General features: G+C 47.3%; 1 protein-coding gene across 1 annotated transcript in view; it reads right to left on the reverse strand.

The window, feature by feature from the left end:
• LOC126525219 (endothelin-converting enzyme 1-like) overlaps positions 1-24,816 on the reverse strand; it is a 79,837-nt gene extending 55,021 nt beyond the window's left edge. The window contains exons 1-6 of the mRNA XM_072286903.1: positions 24,715-24,816; positions 17,749-17,904; positions 15,186-15,323; positions 13,015-13,194; positions 4,739-4,907; positions 115-462 (exon numbers count right to left, since the gene is read on the reverse strand). Of these exons, the coding sequence (XP_072143004.1) occupies positions 115-462; positions 4,739-4,907; positions 13,015-13,194; positions 15,186-15,323; positions 17,749-17,904; positions 24,715-24,816 (1,093 nt within the window). The remainder of the gene's footprint in view (positions 1-114; positions 463-4,738; positions 4,908-13,014; positions 13,195-15,185; positions 15,324-17,748; positions 17,905-24,714) is intronic.
• Positions 24,817-27,540: the final 2,724 nt, after the last annotated feature.

Consider the following 27,540-nt stretch of genomic DNA (forward strand, 5'->3'; position numbering starts at 1 on the left):
AAGAATACACCTCCGTGATTTGCTGCATTTTTTTACCCTATAGATCGCAACATCTGCAGCAGTCTATGATGGCGTGTGTAAATGCGCACGCCATAGCCGGCGCACAGTACTCACTGATTTCGTCGTACTTCCTCATGAACACAGGTTCCATGACCAAGAGAATGTGGTCGTAGCAAACATTATCGAATGGCCTGCTGTTTGGGTCTGCAGCTGTCGAAGCAGTGTCCACGAGGTCTCCCACCCAGCGCAGGACGCTCCAGGCAAGCAGGCAGCGCAATCCATGCGTCCCTATGGTCGGAGACGATAGCAGTGCCACAAGGAGAGCCGGTGCCGACGGTACAACCTGGATATAGTCTTCGCCATGGTAGATGCCTCCCGTGTACCGCCCGAAAATGGACGCCCATCGCCCTGCATCGGATGGCGCATACACGTCAGCGATGCAATCGGCAAGCGCTGCACAAACTGAAAGCGACCCGCACATTCATTTGAACAACTTTAACAGATTTTGCACACACAGTGCGCTTGGTTACCGCTCCGGATTTTCTTCGGTCTTACGTTTCTCTCGCTTGTATCGTTCAATCAATCCAACTGCTTAGAATCTTCATTTGTGTGGTTCTATACTGCAGGCCGAGTGTTTCAATGAACAATGCGGCTACAAAAGAAATGACATTTTGTTCCCAAACTCCTACTGCTTTCTTGTAGTTGGAGTTTGGGAACAAAATGTCATTTATTGCGAACAGTTGAGGTTCTCTAACGGGAATCTACACGTAAGCACACGGGCGTTTTTCCATTTCGCCCCATCCAAATGGCACAAGGCCGGGCACCGAACCCGCGGCCTCGTGCTCCGCAGCAGAATGCCGTAGCCACTGATGACGGGGAGGCTAGATGAGAAGTTCCTAGGTGATGGAGAGGCAAAGTTAAATCGACGCACCGTGGTAGCGTACAGTAGCTCTGGCCTTTCGCTACTAAGCCCGAGGGCACGGGATGAAGTTCCGGCCGCGGCGGCCGCATTTCGGCGGGTACGAAATTCAAAAGAACAACCATATACCGTGCACTGGGCACAGGTTAAAGAACCCCAAGTAGCCGAAATTATTTCGGAGTCTCCCGCTGCCCGGCACGCTAAACCCCAGAATTTCCTTTTTTTTTTTAAAGCAAGATCATCTGAAAATTTACACCGCGAAGTCAGCGTCACCATAAAATGAGGGAAATTCAAGTGAAAACGCGTGATTGAATCAGAAGAATTTGGGTGGGAGCTAGTTGTGAACGTGATTGAACGCGGTTACTCTAGTCGGCACTGCAAGTATGTGAACTTCGATATCGTTGTGTAAGAGGATGATGTCATTTCTCCATCATGCCTATGTCACGTGCACATATGGCACCGTTGTTGCGCCACGCATGACGCAATCGAAGCTAAACATACGTAGCCTATCCGAGAGGCCCAGCTCCGCAGTAGGCTTGTCGATCTTAGGACAGTGATCGCGTTTGAACTCGTTCGCTCTTGCCACCGTAGGTGCAATCTATCAAATTTAAACCTGTGCTCGTCAGGAAGGACTTGTAGGGTTTACAAACGTGAAATTTGTTACAAAAATTTGACGGTTTATTGGTTATGGGGGGCCCCGCGTTCGACGCATAGAGTCCAGAAATGGCGTGAAAAGACTCGGGCAGCAAGCTACAAAAGAATTTCAATCCGAGTCCACCATATTTGAACACGGCAGGCCCACTACGAATAGGGAGCTAGGGCAATTACAAGATCATATGTCTTACGACGTCGACTTGTGAAAATAAGCTTCAATTTCAAGATAAGTCACTTGTGTATCACAACTTGTGAAAATAAGCTTCAATTTCAGAAGAGCGGAATTTTGGGCCAGCTGGTATATAATGCATATTTGACTACGGTGAAGCGCGATAGACGGGACAAAGGAAGGCGATACATACGGTACAGATGTCCCGTCTGTGTCACCTTCCTCTGTCCCCTCTATCGCACTCCACCTTAATCAAGTAAGCTTTGTAATGTGTGAATAAGTGGCACATGTGTGGGTTTGGTTATGTCATTTCTGTATCGCAGTACCCAACAATACCCCGCAGCAAGCTCAAGACATTTCACGTACTGCCAACTGCTGCTGCGTGCCCCATAAAGTCTACCCGACATTATTTTTCCGAAATTGGTGGCATTCCGAAGGGATTGATCTACTCTTGCGTGGTGCTCAGACGAAAAAGAAAGGAATGGTCAAGATGAGCTACACAGGACTGAAACTCTGATGCTCCAACTATAAGCACATGTAATAAGTATATCTTTGTTCTGTGATGCACGAAAAACACTTTCGGTATATTTTGCTATGTCATTGTTAATAAGATCTACTGAGAACATACGAGCATTCGCTTCTCCACAGATCTTACCTGAATCGACGTGCCCCTCCGTAAGATTTCCAAGACCAGCGATTGTGACTGCATCGAATGTGGCTGGCTGCTTCGCATAGTGGTCCAGGGCAACGGCGACTTAAAGACAGCGAGAACAAAAACGTCTTTGTCAGCACCGTTCGCGCAATAAAGTCAACTTCTGCGCACTTATTTTTAAACCGGCTGCACAGCGCAAATCGAACGCGCATAATCACTTAACCCTACGTCGCCTGCATACGTGACGCGGTTTAACTTCGCAGCACGATGACAGCTTTCTCACCACAGCTCTCTCCCCCCCCCCCCCCTTTGGCACGGAGCTTCTATATATGTCAAGTACCTACCAAGTGGTACGTTGATTTATCCTTATTAGGAACCGCTTAACATTGTACTTGTATGTGTAGGGACGTCTTAGGCCGTTTTCTTAGCCGCTGGAACGCGACGGGTGGCCAGCCAGCAGGACGTCCCCCGCTATGTTGCCCTTGAAGCCCGTGGCTAAAATTCCATTCGGTGAAGGACTGACAAGAAATTTGTTGTTTTACCCGCCAGCGGATACAACAGTCTCCACTGCAGACTATAATGTACCAGTAGCGGCGCCGCTGATAGCTGCCACTGTGGTGCAAATTCTCGCGCGAGAAGGTTATGTTGCCTGCCGAAGCCGTTGCTCTTTGACCAGACTAACAGAGTAGAAAGGCTTCTTGAATACGCCCTACGTAACAAATCATGCTACATATTTCAAGCCTTGCGGCAAACTCAGTCACTCAGAAATTATTGCGTTTTCTTACACAAGCAGGACAAAAGTATCCAGTGGCAACAGCTCGAATACATCGCTCGCATATGTTTAGCAAACTAATGTTCACAAGCGCAAAACACTAGGACACGGGCAGGGCAGTGACGTGGATACGTAGATAGCTGATGAGATGGCGGAATCGTCTGTCAAAGCTTATTGACGACCCCTTACGCTAGTTCCTCCGTTATCGCGGCTTTCATTGAGCGACACATCACTTTTCTGTCAATTATAGTTCAATTTAGTCCTGACATTCAGTAAGTTACTTGTTACCAAAAGCGATCTGGTGCACTATGCCATCACGACATTCCACGCACTGCGGATACTCCAACGCAAGGTATAACTAATCGTAATCTCTCGTAAATAAAGAAGAAATATTTTCTACATCACTTCAAAAGACAAGTCCCATCGTAACACGACGTGGTTCGCTTGTGACTTGCTGCCATAAAAGATTTACGAAGTTTTTCATTTGTTACAAGAGAAGTGAATTTGTCTCCACGTGCCTTACTTAAACTCGGAAAGCGGGTCTCGGCAATTCAGGTAATAAGTTACTAAACTTAGGTTTATATGCTACAACATGCACCATGTGCACAAATGTTGCAGAAACCGTTTCAACCATTTTCGAGAAAACTGTCGTAAAGCGAGGCATAGAGGCAAGTGCGTGGTGAGCACTTTCACACCACACACGTGCGCCAGCTGGAATATGTTTGCTCCTTGTTTCAATGGGCCAGTGCGGAATCCTTCGCACATTCGTCATCCCCTCTACCCCAACGGACCTAGGTGCGCCTTTCATTCATTCCGAACGTTTGTAGTCGGCACCAAAGTTTATGGACTACGAGGCCCGAGAAAATTTTGAATTTCGTTTAAGTTTGCGACCATAACCTGGAACATCGTAGAAAGTTGTGTTGTTCGCATTAATGCATGTGTAAAACGTAATACCAGTCCGCGTAGGCAGGCTGCTGTAATGTTCAGCGTTTTGTCCGATTCAGTGGTCAATAAACTTTTTCACGCCGACTGCACGTATATATAGCACAAAACTAACTGGGTGATGCTGGCTGTGACGATTTGTGAGACCAAAAATTTACAACGCCCGTAATAGCTTGGTGCAGTAGGACGCTTTTCTCGATCACTAATCATAATTGTGTTAAAATTACGTTATCTAGGAAATATATTTGCACACTTTTGCACAATTGCACAATTTGTTCCGCGCGTTTTTTTTTTTCTGCTTAGCCCCTGCGGACAGCAGAGCTGATGTGACCTCTCATAGTAAGTATGAGATTTTCGTAAATATCCACCCTTGCGAACCGGTTTTGGACTGATGTAGTCGAGAAGGTATGGTAAGTAAAAATTTCCACTTGAAAAGATGTTAGCCCGAGCTGGTTAGTTGCTGGTCACAGCTTAAAATTTATGTCACCCCTTAACTTCATCTGCAATATCCTTACGCCGCCACACGGCTTCTCTACGTTATTAGCCTAGTGAACATCGCAATCGTAGCATTATCAGGAATGCGGCAGCTTGCTGCATGCGGTTTCTGGCACAGGAGAAGCGTGCACTCACCTTCGGTGCCGTAGTCCTCGAGTGAGCGGGATATGGCTTTAAGCGCGTCGCCACGCAGGCCGTAGTGATTTAAATGAGCTTCGTAACTGCTGCGTCGCCCCGTTTGGTTGGTTCCATTGGCTATGTGGTAATGCGTGTACCACTCGATGTCGTCCTCATAAAGAGTGAACTGCAAATGCGAGCGTGACATAGGTTAACCTACCGCGTTATAGTCTGCGCAATGTATCGACGTAGCAAGGCGCCCATATGCGTCGTGATATTTGGTATTGTGATGCGTGCAAAGGAGTACGGACCGAACTCCAGCAACAGACAGGCTGGGCCCTCGTAATGTACGCACATACACTTACTCAACCTTAAGGACCATGCATACATTGTCTATCTCTCAGCTATTTCCTCTTGAAGAAAAAGATACAGTGGCAACGGTTTGAAAGGGCCCCATGAATTTGTACGCGTAAACATAGACTTCTCACTATAGAACTCCTCCAAAAAATATTAAATAAAGGAGGAGACTGTGACTATAGACTTGGGAAGTAACAATTATAAACAAATGCTGTTATCACTACACGCCCAACGTGCTGCTCACAGTCGTCACTTGTTATAATAAGGATAATTTAGTCATAAACAAAATGTATTATTATCTTGGCAGTGGAGACGGTGACGGAATGACCTGACATATGCATCAAAACAAGCTTCTCAAGTATTTTAGTTTAATAAGCATAGATAACAGGTTCGCAAATGAGTAGGTGAGTTTAGGGACGCACTTCACTATGAATAATTCGTGCAGGGTAGAGCACACGACTGCAACTCGACGCAAACAAGAACATGCATTAGACACGCAACATAATATTGAAACCGGAACAATGATAACTGCCACGGCTACCGAGGTTTCGTGCTTCGTGCTATCCTCCGTTATTTTGCGTCACGGACCCTCACGTATAATGGGCGCGATCGTGGCAGCCGGTTCGTGGCCGACGTAGTCGACGAGCTCTTGCGTCTCAGCGCTTGTCCATTTTGCTACGCGACGCTGTGTCTCCCGCAGAAGAACGGTATCGTTGAGCGCACCAACAGAAGTCTTATACATATCGATTCCAAGCACAAGAATCGGAATGGTATTTTGCCATTTAAAGCGTAAGCCTATAACAGCGCAAAAGCATGAAACCACTAGTTACAGCGCTTCTATCTTCTTTATGTGCGGCAGTTCGCCGCTTCCTGGGCGCTAATCTGCCTTTTACTCCTCACGTGGACTCTTCTCTCGCCCAGAATCTTCGCCGCACTATGGAAGCCCGACGTATGGCTCAGCTCCGTAGGTTGGCCTCCCAGGACCGCTCCAAAGTCAGGTACGACTGACGGCATAAGAATGTGCCGTACGGCAAGGCTGACACAGTATGCCTTTCGGCGCCCCTTTGCCAACGCAGCCTCAGCTAGAAGTTTCTGGCTTGGTACACCGGCGCATAAGGGACGTCGCCTATGCGATTGCTTGCATCGTATATCATGACAGTCGTTCCAAGAATTCGAAACTTGTTCACGTCACCTGCCTCAAGCACTATCACCCCCGCGACTCAAGAATGTGCATTAGAGTAAACTCGCCCAACGGGCTTCATTTGCGAAAAGAGGACTACTACGCTAGTGCGAGAGTGGAAGGAAGAACAGGATGGAGTGCGCTGGTCTATGAAGCAGCCCGCTGTCAGTGCAGTTTTTCTCCCTCTCTTCATCCATTAATAAACGCATCCCCGTCGTGCCGGTTTCAAAAAGTATATGAATGCCGCCGCTGAACACAATGCATGCAAACACATGGTGATGGACTGCTACACAATATAAAAATGGTCTGATAGGAACTGATGGCTTACGTGAATCACCCCATCCCTATGTGACAGTGGATAACAGCAACACTAGCACTATTTCAAATGTTACAACTCGTAGCGTGCCGGGACGCCCAGGAAGTGCTGAGCAAAAGTGCTGCGTGGGAGATGAAGGGATCGCCAGTAGTGCGAAGATATGCAGATATCGCGCTTACAGTCTGGGAAGCAAACCGACCGCAGCAAAAGGCATAAACTATCTGAGCCTGAAAACGAGTGCAGGGCTACGAGGGCGCCGCGCAGGAAGACTATGTTTAACTTAGGTCCAGGCTACCACAACGACCGGGCCCATATCTCGGCGGAATCCTCCTCCACTGTCTGTACCGGCTGAAAGAACCAAGCGTAGCGGCAGCCTACACAACTCCTGAAATACCACCCCCGTTCATCTGCTGGCCTTCGCCACGGATGTCTTAGCCATACCGTAGTAGCCATTACAGCATCAGAAACCGACGCTGGCGGAAGCACCAGCCCAGATGACACCACGAATGGCACCTTAGTGGCATATGGCACAGGCTAGGCGCCAACGACAAGCTTCAGCAAAATTAGAGTAACCGGGCCTTCTGAGCAGGAACGCTTGCCTCTGAAACAGGCCTACCGCATGTCACCCCCAACGCACTCCTATAGCGTCCTTATCCGGCCACATAACCCATTCAACATGAAAGAGGTGGCAGGCAAGAAGCTATGAACAGTCACCACTCAAGGTCGACGGAGATCGGGGTCCCGCGATAACCACCTGTCGAATAGAGTCGCACTGCTCACAGGGTCTCTGGCGGATGCTATGCAAATGAGTCAGCTCTCGGCCTTACAATTATCGGAGAATGGTGCAGCATCTCTGTCTAGTATTAGGTCATGGCCTCTGAATACATGCGATCTACCACCTACAAATAAAGTGCCAAGGTGCGAATATTCTTTGATATATTTATTGCTGGGCCTACAAAGTTATAACCAAGCGTCGAGTGAGCAAGCAATGCCAGCACCAGCTTATCCTGTAACTCATGTGTCGAAATGGTTCACAAAGTCAGGTTACCGACATGATAAGCCACGTTGCAACGTTATATTTCGATCATTATATTCATTTCGTGTAATCTACTGCTCATGACAGGCCGATACTGCCGGTAACGTAGGTGGACCACTGCTCAGGCTCCTCAAGAAGTTTGCACAGAGTAGTTGAAGTATGTTTGTTACAATATGCCGGCCCATATTACGTAAGTGAGTTGTCTCTGCAAATGCGAGACGATACCACGTGACCAAAAACGAAATCACTTGACGGAAAAATCATTGCCAACAAAAAATTATTCCTTTCCTTTGCTGAATGACGACACGTAAGGGGCCAATGTAAGTGTCTCTATGTGTTGCCCTGCGCGAGTGCGACCGCAAAATCTAAGCCGTCTCAGGGATTACCCGAAGTTGTTGCGACCGAAGTAACCAACATGACGAGAAATGCCATCGAATTTAGTGCCACAAGCCTCACATAGCAAGGAGAGGTATTCATGCAACAGCTGCAGCCTAAGCAAAAATAACCGCAGAGTGTTCCTGCTAAGGTTCAGAATCATGGATGCAACCTCACTACCAAAATGAACACATGAAAAGAGCTATTAACTAAACCTGTCTTTTCTGGATCATTACAAACCTACATGACGAAGGAAGCAGGGGCCAAATCCACAAATATTTTCTTTCGTAACTGTCCATTGTCATTGGCCAGCCGGCTTCGTTATTTATATGCCCAGCCTCGAGATTGGCTGAAATGGGTTTTTTTTTTTTTGTGAACAATTCGAGCCTAAGATGTTTTTGTAAATACACGTCCTGATACGCCATGGGCACTATACTACAACAAAACTGCAGAGTACTCATAAAAACGCGCCGCGCTTCTTTTTCGCAAGCATAAATATCCGAGTTCGTATCTCCACCTCACTGCTCTCTGCAATGCCAAAAAATTAAAGACAGCTGCTAATACTCACATCACTATTGCCTTTCATCTCTGTAAAGTATTCCGGTCATTGTCAGTTTAAATTTGTTTAAAATCAAATATGCTATATGTATTCAAATTGGCCGCTGCTCTGTAAAGAATCGCAGTGGATACGACGCGCTCCCATATAGAGACAAGCTGTTACACCCTCGTGGTGTACCTAGCGCCTCAGAATCTTCCATGTCGAAATTTGTGTGCCCTGGCCCCGTTGTGGTCATGACGGCTCCTCTGCCTAAGCTCTGCCGTGCCACCATACCCTACCGGAACCACAGGCTCTGGGGCCCCTCTGGCTCCACTGCCATTCGGGAAGAGCCTGTTGCGTTTCATACGAACCCTGACCTACGTCCAGCCTTTTCTATTGGTGGACGAGGCAAACTTGGGCCCCCAGTATCCGACCGTATACTATAGGTAATTGCAGAAAATACATGGCCTACCAAATAACACCACTTCAAGGGATATCACCCTCTCCATTATTGAGAGATCTCTCAAGACTGAGAGATGGTGACATCCGGGAAACTCGGATATATACTTAGCAATGCTGCGCGTGAAAGGAGATGGCAGTAGGTGTTCTACAGTGGTCTTAGTAATTGTGTAGCATAACACAGGGAGTGCCCGGAGCAACTTCAGCTGGCTCCAAGATATCCGATAAAGATGCATATACTTTCTCTATTAATGGGCCCCGGCTTGGCTTTATTGAACACAAGCGGTGGTTACCAAAGCGACTCACTCTGTGGCCTAAAAGACTGAAGTCGCATCATAAATCTTTCTCACGTTTCTGCTCACTACGATTTCTACACTCGCCCGAGAGCAGCATCCAAGACACCGGACTTTACACCGCGGGACCAACATGGCAAATGAAGGTGGGCAGCTGAACCAGACTATTGGGGAGTGATTCAGGAAGGGCAACTTCTCCTGCCAAATAGCTCAGTACAGGTCGCCGCGGGACTGCAGTGACCAATCGGACCGAGTTTCAGAACCATTACCAAGCTAAAAGGAGCCATGGCAGCCTCCGGTCAGACGAAACTCCAGCAGGTGAAACCCAAGCACAAACGGTGAACGATGACCGGTCAGCCAAACTTGAGCCGTCATTTTCCTTTCCCTCGGAAACGACGGAGGGATGCAGAGTTCCGAGACCAATCCTCACCGCATAACGAAAAGCTTCAGCAGGAAGCTAACTGCCTAAGCACCAAAGCGAGAAAGTAGGAGAAACAAGACGTGCAGCTGTACTTGGCGTCTCTGCGTGGAGCGCCTAATTAGCTGTACGGCGAACTAGCCCTAGAGGTAGTTGATGACTGGTGTAAGACCGCATGGTACGATGGAGAAATGGGCGGTAGGCATTCTTCGACCAAAAAGTTGCAGTTTTGCACATAATGCGAAGCAGTGCTTCGGTAGTAAATCGCGGTAAATCTTCATGGTAAATCTTCCATTGCTTCGTGCAGTATAGGTCGGAGTAAACGGTAAAGTTCTGGCTGGTGTTGCAGAAGTCGAGGGACGCGGTAGTGCTGAACTTAGCGTCACAAGTTTGCGGTTGGACGTAGTTATATTTATTCAGTCGTGTTTTTTACTAGTTGTAACAACGTGTAATTATTTTTAATTATTGGCGACGCATCCAGGACACCAAAGCGGCAACGGGAACATCAAAGCTAGAACCCGGACTGCTCCGTGGGTTGGGACTCATCGAGGCCCCGACCCACGGGCCGCCCTGCTTCCGCATATGGTTCCCCCGCTACGCATTGGGTGCCCCGGAGATCCTTCGCCGCCTCCTTTATTGTAATCTCAGGTGCTCTCCTGAGGCCTCCGTTTGCCGGTTACAGGTGTCCTCCGGGTGCAGTGCTTGTAAAAAATCCACTCTATCGTCACAGCAAAAGCGGCCAGCGACTTATACAACACCAGTCAGAAGATTACCCGAGTAAACATTCACAGATGCACGCGAGCAAATATTTTTTTCTAGAATAAAAAGTAAAACTGTGATTAGACAGAAACCACTGTAACAGGCTCTTGGTTACCAACGTAGGCCGCGCGGCTACTGTGGGTTTTTACGTGCCAAAACGACGATCTGATTATGAGGCACACCATAGTGAAAAACTCCGGATTAATTTTGGCTACGTGGGTATGTTTAACGTGCATCTACATGGTAAGTGCACGAGCGTATTTGCATTTCGCCCTATCTAAATGCGGTCACCGCGGCCGGGAACGCCATAGCCGCTAGGCTACCGCGGCGGCTGCGCTGGCGGCATGGCCAAATAATGCACGCAAAGCAAGAGTGGCAGGCTAGATAGGAAGGCGGGAGAAGTGGCATGCCACATAGCCACTTTCGCAGTCGAGATAATGAGGATAAGAAAACGTATTCAAATAATAGAATTTTATTTGTTAGCGGATATGCTACACCCCCTTGGCGGAGGACTGGAGAGATATTTCCATTTCATTTCACTTCATTTCATTTTCTGTTACAGACATGGTCTGCTTACAGAAAAGAACGTATCCATTGATAGAGAAAAAGGCATGGATGTATTCTTCATCCTCTTTCGCAACTTCCCCTCGCTTCTAAGCGCTGCCTCCGATATGATCACTTCCCCTATAGGTAATTGATGAAGGGCCCCTGAAGCACCTTTTCTTTAAGGTTCACAATCGCCTTGGGGCGAGTATTGTGCCCCCCCTCCCCCCCTCTCCCCAAGGAATACGTTGCCGAAATGATCCTTCAAGAAGATCTATTACGAGCGTACATACTGCGAGCGCAAAATTTATCTTTCTCATTATGTTTCAACCTGTTCCATTTCGAAGAAGCAGGGCGGCGACGGTAGCGGGGCCCCACCTATGGCGCTACGTCACGTGGCTTCAATGTTGGATGTCTTCTTTCAGGGCAAATAAATAGAAGGACGCTGTTGGCGACGCATACTTCCGGTCGCTGTTGCTATAGTAACGTCGGTCATCAGTTTGCTGTGATAGTGTGCTACTTAGTTACAGGCGGCTGTTCCTCATCGTACCGCATGGCCTGAGTGGCCTATTTCCGTTCGCACCCATATGTATACTGTCTGTCTGAAAAATATTTATTTACATAAGTTTTGCACGAACACTAGTGGGCTCCCCCTTACGGAAGCCCAGTGCGACCGAAATTTCATTGCTATGGTGGGTGTGCCTTCGCCAAGCCCGAGGGGCAGTTCAGGACCCTTTTACATGGATAACCCACCGAACTTCGTATCAGGCCAGTCAGAGCGCATCAGCGTATCATATAGTAGCTCGAGCGCACTCTCCAGGTGAATTTTTCTCTGCTACAGCATCGGTGGAGAGGCTGTGAGGTGAAACCTTGGACTAGCAATCTATAGATGCTGAGTTGGAATCTTCTACGTTCTCTTTTCTGCTTTCTCGCAAAGCATCGTACAATTCATGTGACATGCACCACCGGTTGCCAGCGGACACAAGACCTGGGAGTCAGCCTAAAGCAGCTTTCGCTGTAAAAAAATTACGACGCTTGAATATAGACTCCCGCGAATACGCAAAAGTTTAACTTCCATCGTTATTCGTCAATATGCGATACGACCTGAGCGTGACGTCTAGTCAACTCGATGCCTTAAAAAAAAATCTGAGGGCACCTAAGCACATCCTATGAGTTGTGAATGCGAAAGCATTAATGTCTGGTGGCCCTCGCAGGCAAGCGAGCGCGTTAAGATGCTCGGCCAACGTGTCCTAAATGGCACAAGGCCGGTGCACTTCGATCCGTGGCGCAATGCTACCTCCACCGACTGCCATAGAATTTAATGGAGACGCTCCCGAGTAAGCCACGGTGGTACTAAGGTCACCGCTTTCGTCACGCCGGGCTTGGCGATGAAAATTTCCGTCCATGTAGCATGGCGTCATAAAGCAGAGTCACAGGCCTTCTGCTTTGCGCCATTTGGTTTGGCCTTACCGAGGTGCGGTTAAAACGCAGGCGAGAGCTTTGGCAGACCAAAGGAAGGCGCAGATAGCACAGACTTGCGAGAGCGACGGAGATGAGGCGTCGCGACGATGCCCTCTCCCCTCACGCAACACCTAGCGCGCTAACGCAGCAGCTTTTGACCGCTCGCCTCCGTCGAGGCGCGCTAGTGACGTGGCATCGCATCCAGTGGCAATCGAGGTGGCTTTTTCGCTTGCCCAGAGGACAGACGCCAGATTTTTCTATCATTGACCCGTTGGAAGCCTTCGCATCAAAAGGAACACTGATTGGCATTTTGTGCTCCCCACTGATGTCCTGTGTTTGATTAAGGCCCACTACAAAGATTCATAGTTTCGAAGAACTTGGAGGCCTAGCTTTGTAGAGGAAGAAATAAACTAGAAGCGAGCATTAAAGCACGCAGCCCGCCTTGACAATATCCTCTCTTCTTAAACAAAGCAAAACACTTGGTCAGTTTAGTTTCAGGCGTTAGTTTCCCTGCAAGTAATAACGCGCGCTCTATACAATAGGCTGTGACCATTCGTACCGATATAGCGCGCTTCTTGTTCAAGAAGCGCATCCTGTCGACTTCGAAGGCCAACAATGCTGGCAGGTGATACTGCAGAGAAAACATCACCAGCGCGTCCACGACATCGTACGAACGGTCCTCGGTGATGTTGAAGAAGTCGAGCCTCTGAGAAGCCAGCCATTGCCGAAGATCAGCCATCTGCGGCAGGACATGGGAAGTGTGTAACAAGGCTTATTTGCGTATTCAAAGTATTGCAGACTGTTTTGGGGACTGCATAGGATTCAGCGGTATATAATTTAAAACATGCACCGTTGAACACTTTCTATTACTCATAAATGATCCATTGGGTTTAAAGTACCAAAGTATACACAGAGGCTACGACAGACGCCATATTAAACTCCGCACTGATAACCGTCGAGGGTGACACTTACTCGGAATTCGGCAAATGGGCATTTCCGCATTCCGCCCTAATTGTAGTACGTATGTTGCAGAAATGCACCTGACCCGCGACGCCTAGCTTATAGTATGTAGTTAAAAGTGTAGAGTACAGTTATAGCGACGATTCTTTCCCCATACCCTTATATTATTTTCTGCCAAACAAGTCTATCTGAATGCCGCAAACATTCACCGAATCTCTAACTGCTGCCGAATTTCGCGCGCTTTTCTCCGCTGGCGCAAAACCAAGAGAAAGAAAAACGAGTTTACATATGGTACATGATTGGTAAGAAACGAAGAAAACTCAACCTTGCCGTTGAAAAGCTTTTTCTCTCTTTGTTTTTTTTTTTTTGCACAGGCATGATCAGCTCACTGCGTAAGTTGCACTGATTTTCTTTTTTATGCAGCGTTGAGAGAAATGAATCAGTCACTGTCCATGCTTCTATAATTACTTCATTCCTCGGATTCCGCAGGGCACAGCGCAAAAAAAAAAATGGTTTAAAGTCAACTTCATTGCACGTATTCGTAAATTCGTGTTCTGAGAGAAAAAGAGTTCGTAAAAAAGAAAGAAGCTCCAATTCACGTTGCTGGCAAAAAGCCCAGGCGGCCTATAGTGGGCGCACATCCTGACAAGGAAAGTGTCTTCCGAGGACACGCAACGATCTCGCCTCCTAATGGCTACTATAGAATTACAAGTCTGCAAGCTAGAGCGCGTGCGTATTGCAGATCTTCTGTAAAACATGTAAGGATATTAGACGTTGTTCTTTTTCTCTCACGTTTCTTTCCGCCTCCCCAAAAAAAAAACCAGTTGAGTAAGAAAATCCTTGTTCTCTTCTTCTGTTCTACCAGGTTCTTTTTTATGAGCATACAGAATATGTTGGTATCGCCTGTGACCAGATATCACAATGCTAGTCACTGAACTGAATTACTTGAAGGGACTGGCATTACTTGCACAATAAGTCGAAAATGCATAATCGACAAATAAGATGAAGACTACTAAACAGATTTTCAGTTAATTACTTTCAGCACATATTGCAATTTATGAATTGCAGCCGATGGCTTCGCAAGGTGTATTCTGCTGTAGCGAATTATCAGGGCGATACCAGCTTGGAGAGATTCATTTCCAAAATGTGCAACGAAGCACACCGGCGTTCCAGTTACTGTATAATTGTGCTGCAAACGCATAAAACGGCGTTTGAAGAAAAAAATTGTTGGTGTGCATTTTTGCCACAAGTTCGGTGGGGCATAACACGACAGCGGTGCTATTTTAAGCATTTATTTCAAGTCTATTTGCCTTGAAATATCACTGGCTACAATTCATTAATTGCAATATGTGCCGTAAGATAGCTGGTAAAATATAAAGCCTAATAGGAGAAACTTGGTTCATGATTCTATTGCGCATTTCAATTTATCCTGCAATGTTTGCCTCTCCGAACAATATAGTTCAAGGATTAGAATTGTCCTATCTGCCCTTGGCAAAACAAAAAAAAATTATGTACAGAAAAAAGGAAAGAACGCCCGGCATATTGTTCGAGCATTTTTTTTCCCCTGAGGAACTGTAACCGATATCCCTGGCGGAGCTCTGGTCCACGCTTTCTCCAAGAAGGCCGAGCGCACTTTGCAGAATGCGTATACTTTCGCAAAGAAATTCTCTTGGCATTCGTCTCGAGGCGTTCGTCTCCGAATAGTTACCGGAAATCTGCTACTATACCGGCGAAGCTGAGCGGAGAATCGGTCGTAAACAGCGCGCAAACCTGAGTGTTCCGAGTCACGTCAAGATCCATGCAAGACTGAAACATGCCGGCTGCTTTTTCCCAGGCGTCCTGGCCAGTTTCGGGGACTTTCGTGGACTTGAGCAGTGCCTTCAGAGAACTTCGGATAGTCTCCTCCACCTGCGGATAAAGCAACCCGACCGAATACTCGCCGAGCGCTCACTATATTTCGTCTGCGAATAACGCGACCCATCGTGGAGGCACGCTGTAACGAAAGTAACCAATCCACAAGCCCGAAACATGTCGTCACGCTGCATGGTGACTTGGTTCTTGCAAAGTTTATTTCTCTATCCTTCTCTCTCTTTCTCTCTCTCTTGCTCACACACGCGGTGTGTCGTTGAGCGGACGCCTAATCAATGCGAGGCAGCGAGCAAGCGAATGCGCATATCAGGATGTGAGTGGTAGCGGCGAAGCAAAACCCCGTTCAACGGCCACAGACTGGTCTACGAGGCCCTATGCAAGTTAATTTCAAGCACTTTGCGTTATCGCCATGTGCGCGGGATGAATAGACACAGAAAGAAACATTTACTGTTATTAAAATGGGATATCGTCCTCGTAGGGTGGAGCCCCTACTTCGTGGCCCCAATGGCTGACGCCATTCAGTGCGCCCGATGTACGAGCCGTCGCTGGTCCTGTGGCTCTCAGCCGGTCAGCGCTGTCTCCCAGCCGGAAGGCGAGGGTGAAGGAATAGGAAGGTAGCCCTTAGGGCATGGGCATTCCCAGGTGCAGTGATATACTGTAGGCATTGCTCCACAGAAGGGGCAATGTTAGGGATATTGTATACGGTAGAAGAGATGAAAGCGTGAATATACAGGCTAAAGGATTATTTTGTAATTGTCGCCAAGCGAAGGGGGGGAGGGGGGGGGGGACTTCCTTGCGGCTCAGGAGGAAGTGTCTACTGCTTTTTTTCTAACGCTGTAGCATATCAGTGTAATTAAATGGTTTTGTTGATGCTTCTTCTGCGATGGATAGCTCTTCGAATGACGTCGGTGGGTAGGACTGGTGTACCCGATGTGCCGTTGCCAAAGACTCTGGCTAGGGCAAGTGCGACTCTGGTTTAACGTACGCGAACGTAAATTCACAGAAAGGTAAGCAGTCTGCCGCCATCCGTTGCCTGGTGTTAAGGCTGTCCAAGCCAAAGCAATTCATTTGAATCCAACGGGCCGATTCCATGGCGGTGCAACTCGCCAGGCCTATAGCTGTAAGCGCCACAGTCACGGAACGACCTCATAAAGTGGTTTGATAACCTATACTCGTAATTCGTGATTCAGATAAGCCGAGAAAAAGGTATAGCTTAGCTTGTCATTTATTTCCGATCGAAGACAGCGAGAACAGCGCTATAACAAAATTCCGTGCCGAGGTGGCAACCGTGGAAGCCATGATACTCGCCAACACTTCTTCATGCGAACAAAAGCCATCTGTGTTCAACTCGCCACATTAGTTAGCATATATCGTACGTAAACCAAAGAGACCCGACAACGCCCGAAGCATGCGCAGTGAACAGAAAGTGGGTGTATAAAGAAGGGCAATTCTAGACAAACGATTTTGGCATTAAATATTTCTCACGCCTGCAAAGCCTTTACGGTTGCTTACATTCCCTATTCTGAAACTGTACAACGACAACGATCATCCGCTTTCGTGACCAGCTAACCAACAAAGTCAAGGACAATAGACTGCGTACGCTGCACGAAGTGGGTAGCGCAAGACGACGCAGCTTGGTAGGTCGCTGCATAATGTGCACCTCATGGCATCCACTACATTTCCCATATGCTCCTCCTCAATCCCATCCTTGACCATGACGCTCTGCGGCCGCATTTCCGCGATGCGACGGTAACACCCACGTGGTGCAATGGAGTAGGAGCATTTGTGGGAATGTGACCAGCTACGATTGATTCACTGCTGGATAGCGGCAATAAGATATTTTTCGAGGAACCCTCTGTCCAGCAGGGGGCCTATTTAAGCTGGTGATGACTAAATAAAAGACAAGGGCAGCTATCCGTTGAGACAATAAACGACACTGACTTTAAAGAAGCAAGGGCAAGATTACATCAACGTTAACGTGAGCGGATTTCATGTTTGTAAGGACGTATGCGTGTAATCTGACGTAACATATCAAACTGTTAATTTCTCAACCTACCGGCTTGCAACTCATCGTAAAAGCTAAGACGTAAAGCCACCGTCGTGTCATGTAACTTCTAGTCAAAGTGGTAGGTCCACAGCTGCAACGCAACTATACCTCCACTCTCTAGTGAGTGCTCTCACTTTGGCGCGCATTGCCTCGGACGTTGCGCAAGCATCCGCAAAGTTGCTGGCACGAGCTGTATACGGCCTGTATACGTTCACAGGAATACGCCAGTAGCCCAAAATGTCGCGGCTGAAGCATATGCCCGCGCATTACCGCGACGTATCTCGTCTGACATCACGATGCTTGTCTCATACGTGTATCGAGAAGCTTTGGAGTGCGCTAACGAAAAATCGATCTGTTCATGAGCGCAGGTGAGCTGAGATTCTCAATAGCGTAGCGCTAGGACACCATTAGGCTTACCGCCGAGAACATGTTCGCCTCGGGACCACTGTAGTTGCCGCACATGTACTCGTAAAAGTCGTCGCACGGTTGTGCACTCTGGTTCATCGCTTGAAGCAACTCGTCGGCGACGAAGCGGCAGTCGACCGTGAGGCATCCGTCCGGCGGCTGTGTGACCTTGAGGGTAGGCAAATTGCTTGCTTAAGTAACTGACAACCTAAAAAAAACTTTTAAAAGATATTGTCAGAGAAGTATTCCATCCATGGATTCCTCATTTGCATGCCACGCAGTACATCTACATTCTTTTGTTGACTTAAGAAAGCTAATTAAATTTGATCGTTAGTGTCCTTTCTTTCTTCACGGATTTCCTTAAGGACTTGCGACTTAAGGATTTGCGACGTTCTAGAGTCATTTCTTTAGCATTTGAAAGCTTAGTAGGCTCGGCCTTTGGTCCCTTAGAATGCAGAGTGCAATCATTGTTTATTGGTTAACATTTAGTCTCGTTCTCAAAATCCATAACGTCATATGAGGAGAGGGTGGAGCCTCAAGGTGGAGTCGCCATCCCTCTTTTCTTTTTTGCCTGCGCACTCACGATAAAGCTGACCTATTGGTATTTCGCATTCGTAATTTAGCAATTCAGCTCAACGTAATAGTCCTCCTTTAGTGCCTTTTTACTACTTTTGATGTAAGCGCGAATAAACTTTCACGGAGTAGTGAAAATTGCCTCGCAATATGGTGAGAAAATTTCCAGAATTCCACGCAAGGAAAACCGAACCCTTCTGGCAAACAAAGCGCGCGTACTAATAAAACCAGCTTTGCAGGATTAATAAGCATTCCATGTACACTTTCGCTTAACAAGTCAGCTGAGTTCGGTGAATTCAAAATAACAAATCATCATCAGCAGCAGGAGCAGCCTGGTTACGCCCACTGCAGGGCAAAGACCTCTCCCATACTTTTCCAACTACCCCAGTCATGTACTAATTCTAGTCATGTTGTCCCTGCAAACTTCTTAATCTTATCCGCCCACCTAACTTTCTGCCACCCTCTGCTACGCTTCCTTTCCCTTGGAATCCAGTCGGTAACCCTTATTGACCATCGATTATCTTCCCTCCTCATTACATGTCCTGCCCATGCCCATTTCTTTTTCTTGATTTCAACTAAGATGTCATTACCTCGCGTTTGTTCCCTCACCCAATCTGCTCTTTTCTTATCCCTTAACGTTACATCCATCATTCTTCTTTCCATCGCTCGTTGCGTCGTCCTCAATTTAAGTAGAACCCTTTTCGTAAGCCTCCAGGTTTCTGCCCCGTAGGTGAGTACTGGTAAGACACAGCTGTTATACACTTTTCTCTTGAGGAATAATGGCAACCTGCTGTTTATGATTTGAGAATGCCTGCCAAACGCACTCCAGCCCATTCTCATTCTTCTGATTATTTCAGTCTCATTATCGGGATCCCCGGTCACTACCTGCCCTAAGTAGATGTATTCTCTTACCACTTCCAGTGCCTCGCAACCTATCGTAAACTGCTGTTCTCTTCTGAGACTGTTAAACATTACTTTAGTTTTCTGCAGATTAACTTTTAGACCCACTCTTCTGCTTTGCCTCTCCAGGTCAGTGAGCATGCATTGCAGTTGGTCCCCTCAGTTACTAAGCAAGGCAATATCATCAGCGAATCGCAAATTACTAAGGTATCCTCCAATAGCTCTTATCCCCAATTCTTCCCAATCCAGGTGTCTGAATACCTCCTGTAAACACCTCCTGTAAACACGCGATCTCACCATTGAAGAGATCGTATCTCCATGCCTGACGCCTTCCTTTATTGGGATTTTGTTGCTTTCTTTATGGAAGGCCACGGTTGCTGTGGAGCCGCTAGAGATATCTTTCAGTATTTTTACATACGACTTGTCTACACCGTGATTCCGTAATGCCTCCATGACTGCTGAGCTTTCGACTGAATCAAACGCTTTCTCGTAATCAATGAAAGCTATATGTAAGGGTTGGTTATATTCCGCACATTCCTCTATCACCTGATTGATAGTGTGAATATGGTCTATTGTTGAGTAGCCTTTACGGAATCCTGCCTGGTCCTTTGGTTGACAGAAGTCTAAGGCGTTCCTGATTCTATTTGCGATTACCTTAGCAAATACTTTGTAGGTAGCGGACAGTAAGGTGATCGTTCTATAATTTTTCAAGTCTTTGGCGTACCATTTCTTATAGGATAACAGATATAAGAGCATAAGTTGCAGGATGCTGAAAGGGGATGCACACCACCGACGATCACTAGCAACGGTGAATTGGGCCGGCGGTTACGATGTGGTGCGCTTGTTCAGCTCAGAAGTCTGGCAACATCCTCCCCACTTGGTCTTCTTTGCGTCTCTAATCATCTCCGCATTCGGTTGTTTCATCCCAACTCGGATAAAGCAAAACAGTGCAAAAGTTAGGTTTGCATAGCTGTCAGAGCACGTCATATGAGGTCTTCGCCAGAAAGCAACTCCCTTCGCTGCTATGAACCTATCCCTGGCAACGTTTCAAGGGCTCCCGATCTACGTGCATATTACCATGTCTATATACCGGCCAGCAGCTAGCACAATCGCCGACGGCATGGATCACTACAAATGGTCACGGTGCTTCTGCTGCCTGAAACCCGAAACATTAAATTCGTTTAGACTGATAGAGTATAAGTTGAACACTCACCAATTTCGGGTTAATAAGTTGAATAATAGAAGAGAAAACGAAAAGAACCTTTTGTCGAATGTTGCGTCCGGAGAGAAACACCGGTACGCCTGTTTGACGTCACTGACTGCAATACGTTTTCTCGTGTTTGGCCCGCTTTTGGCGCCGGTAAGGACCCTGAAACTTTCTGAGACCAGTGTTTGGTTCTTTCGCGGTGCAGTGTGGTTCCATCGTTACGGAATAGAAATTAACTATAGGTCCCGGCAGACGTCGTCAAAATCAATGACGTGACCGCAAGCTCGTGCGAGAACCTAAAAGCAGCGTCGTCGCGCGTCGTCGCGCGGTAAGCGTGGATATTACTAATTACCAATTTACTAATCACTCGCTAAAATAACTCAAAAATTTCTTCTCTTTAGTGTCCCCTCATGACTTGCAATGGTGGGTGTATTTATCGGTTGTCGCAGGCATGCGTAAACAGTATAATGTAATCCTGACGCGCGAAGTTTGTGTGCATGCGACGAGACTCACTTGAAATGCAGGATTCCTACGACGTAAGCTGTCTTACGCAGCGCATACCCAGTGATGCGAGCGAATACATTTTGCAGTGTGGAAAATTTAGAACCATGGAGGCAAAAGCTATGCATGCAGGCACGAATATAATGGCTAATGTCACAGGGCGCGCTTTCTTGCTTTGCTTTTAAACGGCATTTTCTTTTATAGAGAAGCGTATATTGGTACTCAATACCGGACAGGCCGCCATTGGAATATGAACCTGGCAACGTTTAACAGTAGAACGTTATCTAGTGAGGCGAGTCTAGCAGTGCTATTGGAGGAATTAGAGGGCAGTAAATGGGATATACCAGGGCTCAGTGAAGTTAGGAGGCCAAAAGAAGCATATACAGTTCTAAAAAGCGGACACGTCCTCTGCTACCGGGGCTTAGCGGACAGAAGAGAACTAGGAGTCGTATTCCTGATTAATAAGAATATAGCTGGTAACATACAGGAATTCTATAGCATTAACGAGAGGGTGGCAGGTCTTGTTGTGAAACTTCATAAGAGGTACAAAATGAAGGTTGTACAGGTCTACGCCCCTATATCCAGTCATCATGACCAGGAAGTTGAAAGCTTCTATGAAGACGTGGAATCGGCAATGGGTAGAGTGAAAACAAAATACACTATACTGATGGGCGGCTTCAATGCCAAGGTAGCCAAGACGCAGGCTGGAGACAAGGCAGTGGGGGAATATGGCATAGGCACTAGGAATAGCAGAGAAGAGTTATTCGTAGACCTTGCAGAACAGAATAAGATGCGGATAATGAATACCTTCTTCCGCAAGCGGGTTAGCCCAAAGTGAACGTGGAGGAGCCCGAACGGCGAAACTAGATATGAAATAGACTTTATACTCTGCGCTAACCCTGGCATTATACAAGGTGTGGACGTGCTCGGCAAGGTGCGCTGCAGTGACCATAGGATGGTAAGAACTCGAATTAGCCTAGACTTGAGGAGGGAACGGAAGAAACTGGTACATAAGAAGCCGATCAATGAGTTAGCGGTAAGAGGGAAAATAGAGGAATTCTGGGTCAAGCTACAGAACAGGTATTCGGCTTTAACACAGGAAGAGGACCTTAGTGTTGAAGCAATTAACGACAATCTTATGGGCATCATTAAGAAGTCTGCAATAGAAGTCGGTAATAACTCCGTTAGGCAGGATACCAGTAAATTATCGCAGGAGACGAAAGATCTTATCAAGAAACGCCAATGTATGAAAGCCTCTAACCCTACAGATAGAATAGAACTGGCAGAACTGTCGAAGTTAATCAACAAGCGTAAGACAGCTGACATAAGGAAGTATAATATGGATAGAATTGAACATGCTCTCAGGAACGGAGGATGCCTAAAAGCAGTGAAGAAAAAACTAGGAATTGGCAAGAATCAGATGTATGCGTTAAGAGACAAAGCCGGCAATATCATTACTAATATAGATGAGATCAAGTGGCTGAGGAGTTCTATAGAGATTTATACAGTACCAGTGGCATAAGTATAATATGGATAGAATTGAACATGCTCTCAGGAACGGAGGATGCCTAAAAGCAGTGAAGAAAAAACTAGGAATTGGCAAGAATCAGATGTATGCGTTAAGAGACAAAGCCGGCAATATCATTACTAATATAGATGAGATCAAGTGGCTGAGGAGTTCTATAGAGATTTATACAGTACCAGTGGCACCCACGACGATAATGGAAGAGAAAATAGTCTAGAGGAATTCGTAATCCCACATGTAACGCCGGAAGAAGTAAAGAAAGCCTTGGGAGATATGCAAAGGGGGAAGGCAGCTGGGGAGGATCAGGTAACAGCAGATTTGTTGAAGGATGGTGGGCAGATTGTTCTAGAGAAACTGGCCACCCTGTATACACAATGCCTCATGACCTCGAGCGTACCGGAATCTTGGAAGAACGCTAACATAATCCTAATCCATAAGAAAGGAAACGCCAAAGACTTGAAAAATTATAGGCCGATCAGCTTACTGTCAATTGCCTACAAACTATTTACTAAGGTAATCGCAAATAGAATCAGGAACACCTTAGACTTCTGTCAAGCAAAGGACCAGGCAGGATTCCGTAAAGGCTACTCAACAATAGACCATATTCACACTATCAATCAGGTGATAGAGAAATGTGCGGAATATAACCAACCCTTATATATAGCTTTCATTGATTACGAGAAAGCGTTTGATTCTGTCGAAACCTCAGCAGTCATGGAGGCATTGTGGAATCAGGGTGTAGACGAGCCGTATGTAAAAATACTGCAGGATATCTATAGCGGCTCCACAGCCACCGTAATCCTCCATAAAGAAAGCAAGAAAATCCCAATAAAGAAAGGCGTCAGGCAGGGTGATACGATCTCTCCAATGCTATTCACAGCGTATTTACAGGAAGTATTCAGAGACCTGGATTGGGAAGAAGTGGGGATAAAAGTTAATGGAGAATACCTTAGTAACTTGCCATTAGCTGATGATATTGCCTTGCAATGCATGCTCCCAATTGCAATGCATGCTCACTGACGTGGAGAGGCAAAGCAGAAGAGTGGGTCTAAGAATTTTTCTGCAGGAAACTAAGGCAATGTTTAACAGTCTCGGAAGAGAAAAGCAGTTTACAATAGGTAGCGAGGCACTGGAAGTGGTAAGGGAATACATCTACTTAGGGCAGGTAGTGACGGCGAATCCGGATCATCAGACGGAAATAATCAGAAGAATAAGAATGGGCTGGGGTGCGTTTGGCAGGCATTCTCAGATCATGAACAGCAGGTTGCCATTATCCCTCAAAAGAAAAGTGTATAATAGCTGTGCCTTACCAGTACTCACCTACGGGGCCGAAACCTGGAGGCTTACGAAAAGGGTTCTACTCATATTGAGGATGACGCAACGAGCTATGGAAAGGGAAGATAACCGATGGTCATTAAGGGTTACGGACTGGATTCCAAGGGAAAGGAAGCGTAGCAGGGGGCGGCAGAAAGTTAGGTGGGCGGATGAGATTAAGAAGTTTGCAGGGACGACATGGCCACAATTAGTACATGACCAGGGTTGTTGGAGAAGTATGGGAGAGGCCTTTGCCCTGCAGTGGGCGTAACCAGGATTATTATGATGATGATGATGATGATGATGATGATGATGATATTGGTACTTTCGTAGAAACCGGTCCGCCAACGTTGTGTTTAATCGAGGCACACAACAGCACGTGAGCGGTTATCGTCCGCCGCAGTGGCTTGCTACCGCCCCTGCGGCTTTGGCCCGTATCTCGACGGCCTTGCCACGTGTTCAGAGGTACAGGCGGTCTAATGTGGTCGTAAACCTTAACGTGTGAATGCCCGGCAACGAATAAAAGGGATACAAAGCTTTTGCCTTGTCACCGTTCTCAATAAGAAATATCCAGTTCATTTTGTTTTTATTTTACCCTCAACATTGACTATAACCACTGAAATTGAAAGTTCGATTTCAATTTTATAGACTCTGTCTCAATCCCTGTTCCAACAAATCTAAATGGCTTGCATTGCATGATCACGACAGCAAGAAAAGCTGGAAGGCCATCATTCTCGTCCCTCTAAAGCGGAAGTAGCCAACACTATGCCGTTGACGCGGAAATTACAAGAACGAGAAGGGCGGGACAAATGTAGGAAGAAACACACGCACGTGTGATTTCATATTTTCTTATATCGTTCGCGTGTCCTCCTGTTCGTCCTGTCCTTCGCGCGCTGTTATAACATCGATACGAAACACCGCGCCACATAGATGCCGGCGCATATATGGTGCCGCTCACCGTCGTTTCCTTCTGCGCCCTTTCTGCCGGCTTCAAGAACAGCATGGCCAGCACGGCGCTTACGAGGATTCCGAACAGGACGCCGCCCACGGTGAGCGACATGACTTGCGGACGCCGCTGCCGGCGCGTACGACGCGCCGAGGGAGCGGCGCTGTTGGAACCACTCACCTGCACAGGATTTTATTATTATTATTATTATTATTATTATTATTATTATTATTATTATATTATTATTATTATTATTATTATTATTATTATCGCTATTAATAATGGCGTAAGACGAAGCTCCATAAGTGGAAATGCAAAGTTGTTTATCTCGGGTGCCCCGCAATATTTCTGTCTTCATGGTGGGGGAGCAGCGCGTCGATGCATCATCAATTTTGCACACTTCTGCCACGCACTGCGCATACATTTAGTGCACGGGAGTCCGCGATCTGTACAAGCTGTGCTCCGTGAGACGCTGGCATTCGCCACGTTTCATACTCTGGAACGTGGCTTTATGAAAACGTATAGGTTGACTCGACCATTTCTAATTTTCTATGCACTATGCGAGAAGTTTGCACGCGAAAGATTAGTTTTTACTTCATCTTTCTGGTTTACAGTTTTCTCGAAGGCATTCCGGATACCGTCTCACAACTTCACAGGTTATGCCGCCAGCCTCCTTGCTATCTCTCCTGGCGTTTCTGGTCGGTCACCAGGTTCCCGCGCACGGGCATGTTCTCGAACGTGCGTGTCGTTCGTAAGCATACAGCCTGCCCGGAAGGAAGCCAAGCGAACATGAGGTGCGCGATTTTTTTTTTAATTCTAGTTTAGCGAGTTAATCGTACTGAGAAAATTGCGGTGCTGGAGAACCGGGCTGCACGTGCCACAGAGTGTGTCTTGTCGGGGAAATACTCCATGCTTCCCATGTGCACTTCTCGCGAACCTTCTATACCCATCGACCAAGCGGCAGTTTTTAGCTGCGCCTGCTCTTGTGTCTCGTGTCTCAACCCGCATCTCGATCGACCAGCGCATATATCGCGACGGCTGAGCATCAACTGTGGTACTTACGCCATAGCGGTTCATTTACGCCGTGTAAACACGCAACGGGTCTCGCAGCGCGCGCCATGGCGAAAAAAGCCGCAATCGGGCACCAGCAGGCTCACGCGGGGATGCTCTGCTCTGTGGCTATGCAACGCTGTGGGGTAGAGCACGAGGGTCGCGAGCTCGATTGCCTGCTGCGACAGCTTCGTCGGGGAGTATGTCGCGTGCAAGAACACGTGTGCACCAAACATTACGCGCACGTTAAGCACATCCAAGGGGGGTTACAATTAGTTTTGCCAACAGCCCCCTCCTCCTCCTCCTCCTCCGCATTCTGGTGTTTCTCAAACACGAGGCTGCGATTTCAATAGGCGTAAACCTGCGTGATACCTAACGGGCGATATTCTCGTCTCGCCGAAATTTCGCACCAGCGTGAGTGCGCGGCGCATTGCACGGCGCGAGGTGACCGAAGGTTTTTGCGAAGTTTGTCCTAAGGAGGTGCCATGATGACGGCAGACTCTTATACTATGCGGAAGTCACCAGCTAGAAACATTTGTGACGTGGAGTAGCACTTTACGTAGCTTAGTTTTGTCGCGTATTCCGAATTATCCTTAACTCGACCCCCCCTTCGGGAAGCATATAGCCAAACTTATCCGTCATGGGATATTCGCGGTGTCGGTGCCGCGGAAGTTAGCACGTGGCTGCTTCGGGTAAGTACTCTGCCAATGACAGCGTGAAAAATCGCTTAATTATCATACCTACACTTTTTGAACTGTGTTTAGGGCAATTTCCAGCGTGCTTATAGGATAAAAATGATGTTCGGCTTAGCCACTGTGGGCGCCGATGTACCTCCTCACTTGGATGAGTTCCATATTTGTTTAATCGAGCCTCCCACGGTCCCGTTCGTAATCAACGAGTTGACACATAGCTATTGAAGCTCCAATGATCTTTCTTCGAATCAAACCTTGGATAGAGTGGTATGGTCAGCCAATAATTTCGGCATTTACAGTTGTCATCTAAAAACGAAAGTTTATCCTTGATAATGTCCTCGAAGACTTCCCTTTTCAGGTCAGCTTTCAAGATTGTGTCGCGTTGGACCAACCACCGCGAATGGTATCCGAGCTGTTTACGATACAAAAGAAACTGTTGTTCTTCCGAGACGAACGAGCGGAGAGGTCACGGTTGGTGCTACGCAGGGCATGCACGCATGAGCGTATATATTGAGGCACCCTTACCACTACTGAAGACAGCGAGGTTGCGGGCAGGGCCGACTTGCTGGGAATGTCTTGCTGTGCTTCTTTAGGTTGGTTTTCCTGAGATGCAATAAAAAGAGATAAAAAAGAATCCGAGGACATCTAAGCACTTCCTTTCGAGTTGTGAATGAGAAAGCATTAATGTCCATTTGAACGCCGCTGAGCGGTCCTTCGCGTTATGACCTCCTCGCGGGCAAGCAAGCGCGTTGAGATACTTGGAGCGTTTTGATTTGGTCTTACCGAAGCGGTGTTGGAACGCAGGCGATAGCTTGCGCAATCAAGGAACGCGCAGGTGACGTGAGCAACCAGAGAACAGCGTCTGCAGGTGGCCTCGCGTATCTGCGTGCTCCGCCGAGGCGCGCTGGTGACGTGGCGTCGCGGCGGCGCCCTCTCCCCTCATGTAGCGCCTGGAGCGCCATCGCGGCAGCAGGCGTTCCGATACGCCCGCTCTGCTCCGTCGAGGCGCAGTTCGGGACGCGGCGTCGCAGACCAATAGCAATTTAGGTATACCGTTTTGCTGCCACAGACTCCTTCTGCTTTTTCGCTCTGAACT

The sequence above is a fragment of the Dermacentor andersoni genome, chromosome 3 (assembly GCF_023375885.2).
Source record: "Dermacentor andersoni chromosome 3, qqDerAnde1_hic_scaffold, whole genome shotgun sequence".
NCBI lineage: Eukaryota > Metazoa > Arthropoda > Arachnida > Ixodida > Ixodidae > Dermacentor > Dermacentor andersoni.